We start from the raw sequence: 7,500 nt of genomic DNA on the forward strand, positions 1-7,500 counted from the left end.
CTAGAAAGGAAAACAAATGGAAATTATATTAAACTATAGGATATTGCATTATATTAAACTATAGGATATTGCATTTTCAGAATTTACACAACATGCAAGCTTGCATTAAATTAAATCTTTCTTTTCTTTTCTCTTTCAGCTCCAACAAGCGTAAATCTATTGATGACAGTGAGATGGAGAGCCCGGTGGACGATGTCTTCTATGGGGGACGTTCTCCTGCCCCGGGAGCATCCCAGCCCAGCGGCTGGCCCAATGATGTTGATGCAGGTACAATCACTTTACCCAGAAGACCTCTGGCTCTTCACACTATAAATTTCTTTATATTTGGTGCTGCGCCAATGAAAGTCTACGTAGTCAGCGGCGTTCAGTATTGAAGGAGCTGGACAATTGTCCATCGAAGGCTTATTTCTTCTTCTTGTCAAATGAAAAGTCATCTAGTCTGACAAAGCTTTACTATCTATAATCAGGTCCAATTGGACTCATTTTTTATCAGTACATTCACTGAATAAGTGGACACAAGGGCTGTGTGAGGGGCCAGACTTTTCCTTTTATCCATCAACCCATTAATCTCTCTCTCTCTCTCTCTCTCTCTCTCTCTCTCTCTCTCTCTCTCTCTCTCTCTCTCTCTCTCTCTCTCTTCTCTGTGCCTGCCTAACATCGTCCTATAGTTCTATAGACCACAAGATTAAATAAGATTGGGACAAAAATGCAACATTAGCCGCCTTTCCACTGTCAGGCCAAACGGTTCTCATTGCTTAACCGCTCCATGCCGATCCGGCCCACCACTGGATAAGGTTTCATTTTCCACTCTGAGGCTGATAATGGACCTCTTTTTTAATATAAATGCAAGAGTGTACAGGAGATGTGATATGTAAATAGTGACTGCGTTATGGAGGATGATTAGATATTTCACTCGCATATCGAGCTTGGCCTGCTAAAGAGCGGCGACATCACTACACTCATTTACCAGCACGGTTTGCAATCATGCCGAATCAAGCTCAAGTGAATGTATAACTGGAACTGGTTCTTATCGATCTTAGAACCGTTCGGCCTGACGGTGGAAAAGCTGCTATTCGTGCAATTGAATTTATAGAAGCATCTCTCTGTTAATGAATCTGTTTTGTTTGGTGCTCAGCTTAATAAGGCTTAAAAGCACTAACAATCACCCTCTAAATGATAATTCATTATGTGCATGTAATGATCTCACAGAATTTGGGCTAAAAAAATTGACACTAAAACTTAAGTGGCTGTAAGCACTAAAATATACAAGTTCGATTAGAAATGTTCTTAACGTCTTGTAGCTTGTTAGTCATAGTTATGACATTTAAAAATGTGAAATTAACTCAAAACAAATATGAAAAAGATGATTTAAAAAATATATATATTCACACATTTTGTCAGATTTTGTCACAATTTACAATATAAATGATACCGTTTTACCCCATCAAAACATACTTTTTGATTATTTTTGTTTCCAAGTTTCACCTTTATAATGTTGTATTTTATTAATTAAGACCTTAAATTTAATTTTTCCGTATCAATTTCATGTGTTTTTCAAGCATTTGACTATCTATTTGAAATATTTACCATGGTAACCACAGAAAAGCGATGCCAAGATTCCATGGATGCTAAAGGTTCTTCATGGAACCATAGATGCCAATAAAGAACCTTTATTTTGAAGAGTGTGGACACCTTTGCCATACTATTTTCAGTATACTATGATTTGAAATTAAGTCGTTTTTATCTTGCACACTATTTAATATGGAAATTATGTGAGCTGTGATGCAGCCAATGCTCATTTGATGTCCTTAAATTTTCGCTGCTGCTGATTGGACGGTTTGTGGTATGCGTGTGGCTTTCACTTCTATTGTTTAAGTGCACCTAGACTGGGTTGACTCTGGGAGATGGTGTGCAATACTGTCTTTGACCTCATGCATATGATGTGTATAGTGCTTATGTATTGATGATGATTCAATATTGGTCCCAAATTCTCTCCATCTGTCCATATGATCTCAATCTCTCCCTCTCTCATTCATTGTTAACTCTATTCTTTTCCCTTGTTTGGGTTTTTCAGTGCAACACCATTTGGCCAGTATGCAGGAGAGGAAGATAAAACACGAATCCGATGGCGTGCAGTTTCCTTACCATGGTTAGACCACATTACCCTCATATTATATATGATTGATGTATATATCACGCACACAAGTGTATTCAAATGTGTCAGTTATCTCTGTCTCTCTTTCAAACTCTCTGCTGCATCACACACCTTCTCTCTGATTTTCTGTTTTTCATGGTGATCTGAGGTGGCGGGTGTTTTGTGGCCTGTGAATGTGCTCTCCATTTTGCTCTGTACATCCATTGCTTGTGTTAGATCCTGATATAGGATCCCTGTGGATCGAAGCAGAAGGCCATATCCTGATTTTCACATAACATAAACACTTACAATCGTGGCTATTGTGTTGCATACAACAGCGGGTCTTTCCAGATATTTACTTAGCACTTTTGTTTGTTTCTTCTCCAAGCAGGATTTATTTTAATTTGTCTTTGTGCTTAAAGGGGTTTACATGCTATAAGCAATATTTCAGCTGTTTATTCAACGCGCTTATGAGATCTAAAAGCTGTGAGGCCTGAAACCTACTCTATGCAAGTACGTGAATGCGAACACAAGCTCGTTTTCACATCATCATTGCGAACGCAATTCAAAACACAACACCATGTTCTAATACATGAAGTCTTAAATAAATGAAGAGAGTTGTGAGAAAACGAGACGCGGCATATCTTAAAATGACAGCAGCCACTAATGCTGTCTTTCATTAATGTTAATCAAAGAACAAAGGTTTTGATAACTTTACTCAATTTCTGTATATTTCCTACTTATTAGACGGGTATAGGCAACTGGAAATATGACATTTTATTATGGGTTTAGATGAGGATTGTTTTAAGTATTGTTGTTATTTAAGTTCATATAAATTAAATGTTATATTTTTTGAAGCCTCATAAATGTTAAAGGGTTAGTTCACCCCATTATTTACTCACCTGGCCCAGAAAGGTAGTAAAGACATTGTTAAAATAGTCCATGTGACTACAGTGGTTCAACATTAATGTTATGAAGCAACTGAAATTCTTTTTGTGTGCAAAACCCCCCCAAAATAACAACTTTATTGAACAATCTCTTCTCTTCTAAGTCATTCTCCTTGATGTAGTGTAGACAGAGAAGCACTTCCTGGTTCTACGTCATAACGCCGCCTCACCATTGGCTGACGCTGGTCATGTGAGCACCACGACACATGCGTGTAATGCTGACGCAGGAGCTGGCCAATAATGAGCTGGAGTTCTGACGTAGTACTTGGAAGCGCTGTTCTGTGTTTACACTACGTAGGTTTCATCAAAAATATCACCTTTGTGTTCCGATGATGAACGAAAGTCTTACGGGTTTGGAATGACATGAGGGCGAGTAATCAATGACGGAAATTTTATTTTTGGGTGAATTAACCCTTTAAAATTGATAGCTTTCAATTACACTGTAATGTTGAATGGCTGTAATTAATGTTAAAAATTGAGGAAAATGTATTTTTATCAAGACACATCAGTAGCTGTATTAGTATCAGTGGTAATGGCCTTCATTTATAAAAAGATCCCATTAAACAAGTATTTAAAATATACTTTGTTGTTTCAACATTCATTTGGAGATTAACCTTGAAATTATTACATTCTAAAATATATTAAAAACTGAAGTGTTTTTAATCAATTAATCACAGAAAAAATGTGTGATTGATCTAGTTAATTTGTTTAATCGACTGACAGCACGTATACAGTGTACATACTATATACTGTGTGTGTATGTGTATATATATATATATATATATATAATATTTTATATCTATATTAAATACAATTATTATTATATATTTATTATGATTGTGTCATACAGAGACAATTTTTCTCTATCCAGTCAATTAGTCCAAAACAAAAAAGAAGTCCAACTTTCATTTTTTCTCGCTGCATATTCTGTTTCACTCTCATGTGCATCAGACCGGGCGATTCAGATTGACTTTAATGGCACAGACATTTGAAGGAAACCCTATCACCCCTTTGAGTACGCAAAAACAGATTACGCAGGAGTAGCCACAGTAATGCAAGAATGCGAGCTATGTATGTACAACGGGAACTTGTGTACTTGCACAGAGTGTGTTTCTGGCCTGAGGGTCCTTCATCTAATCACATTCACTGCCGCCCACGTCATGATAAACACACAGGCGCACAGATCCTAATCTAGGGAAACATGGGTAAATCCCACCAAAAAAAGCCAGCTTGCTCAGGTGCTCCTGATGTCATGGGAATACACAACACACACACACACACACACCAGAGCTCTGGTCCAGATGGCTCCACCATGTGTCGACAGCGTTGGGAGCTGCTGGGTTACAGAAGACATCTGTTACGCCACAATGATGGTGGTGGTGGCGCTCCGAGCGCGTGTGAGTGTGTGAGAGTGTGAACTGCGCTACGCTTCAAAGGTGATTCACTACCTGAATGAGGCTTTGGCAACTCTGCAAGGTGACAGTGTCATTTATCATTAAATCTGGTGTCGCCCGGGGTACACGAGCCGTCTGTGAACCCATTCACACGCCGGATCGCTTCCTCATGCCCTGGGCTGACACAGATACCATCTCCTCCTATTTTTCATTCTCTCACACTCTCTTTCACCTTGTTAGACTGTGGCGCTTTGTCTGTAAACATCTGTTTGTGACGGTTTCGAGAGGTCAGACAGTGAACGGGGTTTCCCACGGGCGTGAGAGACCTAGACATTTATGAAAAATGTGAGGCCTAGAAGAGTTAGGCAAAGACTTGGAGGTTTTCTGTGGTGGTTATAACATTTTTAAATGCCGTGAAATTTTCAATTTCATGACTAAAAATATTTTAGAAAAATCCACCAACTGCACAAGTCATGGAAATTTCTGTTTTGAATACAACATATTTTTATGGAATGCTTTAAAATATTTAAATGGCAGGAAATGTGTCTTTTTGAGTGTAAAATAATTAAAATTAATCACCTGGAAAAGTCATGAACTCTAAAGTGAGTGGATAATGTTTTTATTAAATGCTTTAAAATATTTATTTAGCAAATAATTGGTATTTTTTTAGTGTTAAATAAATATACAATTATTATTTAAAAAATAGGCCCATAAATTCTATAGTGAATATACAATGATTATATTAAAAAATAAAATATTTATTTAGTAGGTAAAATATTTGGTATTTTTTTGGTGTAATTATTTTTTTTTTTTAATCAATAGACTAAAATAAGCGATAATTTCTACATGCCATTTTTTAAAGTGCATTTTTTAAACTCTTCAAAATATTTAATTTGCAAATTTATTGGCAAGTGTAAAAAAAATGTAAAATACTTTTTTAAATCACTCAAACCCTGTGTGTGTTATTGCTGTAAATTCATGGTGGAAGTGATTTGTACTTGGATTTGTGACTTTGTGTGTGTTTGTAGAAGTGGGACTTTCTGTTGGTTGGACGGTGAATGTGTGTGTCTGTTCAAGTGTTTGAGGAGGCGTTATATATGGAGTTTTTGACAGGTCAAGGTTTGTTTGGTGGCCAGCTTGTTAGCGTGGCGAGACTGGAAGGTCACGGGAGCGTTTGATTGGCTGCCAGTCTGCCTGAGTGTCGCGGCTGGCACAACACACAGCAATAACACATAACCCATTTTACCACACATATACACACACACACACACACACACACACACACACACATGCAGGCTAATGTGCATGAATGCAGGAAAAGGAAGATCATAGAAACTGTCAGCTGTAACTATGAAGGTGTTTCGGATGGCAGAGATTTTCAGCAGAGATGCTTGTTTTTAGATATTGCCGCAACCTTACTTATCTTATTCTATTAATATCTTGCAGTATAATTTGCAGTTTCCATCTTGTTTGTAACAATCGCATTATTAGATTTTAGAAAAATGCAATTGTTTTTTGTTTGCACTGGGGATTTGAAATTAATGTTTTTGACAGTTTTATCTTTATTTATAATACTATTAATGTGGATTAAATGTATTTTAGTTTGTTTATATATATATATATATATATATATATATATATATATATATATATATAGTTATTCTAAAAATATATATATATATATATATATATATATTAGGTAAAACAAAGTTTATCTGGAGTTCCCTGAGAAAAATTACAAAAAAATTTTGTTGCACAGTTGTCCCTTCTAGACAAGAAACAGCTTGAGTCGTTCGTTCAGCTCTCCCACAATAACTCAAGATAGATAGCATGATAATGATTTATCTTGTGGTTTTGTCAGTGTTGGTTTAAAACATAACAAATGCTCAGTGATCTTGTGTAAATGTCACACTTTGTTGGATTTTGCAACAAACTTTCTCAGCAGACAATGAGCTTATCACGCCACCAATGAAATTTGACAGTCAAAATTGACTTTTTAATTAAAGCACACAAAAAAATTGACAATATGCTGCAAAAATATAATTTGTCTGTCTCTGATTTTTTTAAAGTTACTTTTTTGTTTGTTTTTATGTATTTCAAGGAGGCATAGATCCATTCAAATGTTGCATTAGCATAATTAGCAGATTTGTGGCTTCCTTAAACGGCTCCTTAACATCTTAAATTGGTTATTTAAATCACCACTTCTAATAATTGTTTCCCTCCAAACCAACCAGAGGATTTGATGGTAAACTCCTTTTCCTCTCCTTCACGAGTCCTGACATGTTTGGCCGTGTTTCTGGGTCACTGGGTGAGCGTTTATGCCAAACTCAGGGCAGACAAGCTAGAAGCCCTGCGGCCTCGGTTTGACATTTATAGGATCAGAATGACACATTAATGCGACGTTATATACGAGGAGACCAAACCATCACATACTTTCTCCTTTCATTTCCCTCATCATTCTCACATCATGCTTCTCGCCTGTCCTCCTCTTTTTGGCATGAGCGTTCGGACCTGCCACTGGAACAGAACCGCTTGTGTTTTGCTTTTTCCCTCAGCGCTGAAAAGTCAAGTGAAAGCCTCTGATTTGGTTCCCCAGTTGACATTTAGGGTGTTTTTATGTCAGAGTCTGTAAACAGTTTGTATTTACGTTTATTTACTCATTTGCATTTGGTTTGGGAAAGCATGTCGTTCTGTTCGGTTGGCATTACTAATGCGGTTGCACGGGTGTATTGGAATTTTTAAAGTTATTCTGAAAACAGATACACATAAACCAGACAAGTATGCTAAATATCATTACTCCAGTCTTCAGTGTCACATGGTCCTTCAGAAATCATTCTAATATGATGATTTGATTTTCCCAAACTTTTGAATGGTAGAGCATGTATTGAGATATTATTACTAGTAATTTGTAAATCTGTTTTTCTTTTTCTTTTATTATCCTTGGAAACTGACGTCACTGTAAAAAGCTCTGAGAAATGGTGGCAAAATATTGACACTGATGTTTTGACTACTCTTTCCTTTGAGA

General features: G+C 36.7%; 1 protein-coding gene across 38 annotated transcripts in view; it reads left to right on the forward strand.

Moving 5' to 3' along the window:
• nfixb (nuclear factor I/Xb) overlaps positions 1-7,500 on the forward strand; it is a 173,159-nt gene that overhangs the window by 141,635 nt on the left and 24,024 nt on the right. For all 38 annotated transcript variants that reach the window (XM_077213661.1, XM_077213677.1, XM_077213662.1 and 35 more), the window contains 2 exons: positions 140-267; positions 2,075-2,149. In XM_077213661.1, coding sequence (XP_077069776.1) covers positions 140-267; positions 2,075-2,149 — 203 coding nt within the window. The remainder of the gene's footprint in view (positions 1-139; positions 268-2,074; positions 2,150-7,500) is intronic.

This window comes from Siphateles boraxobius, unplaced genomic scaffold (genome assembly GCF_051911475.1).
Source record: "Siphateles boraxobius isolate OS27281-9 unplaced genomic scaffold, OSU_SipBor_1 66, whole genome shotgun sequence".
Classification (NCBI taxonomy): Eukaryota; Metazoa; Chordata; class Actinopteri; order Cypriniformes; family Leuciscidae; genus Siphateles; species Siphateles boraxobius.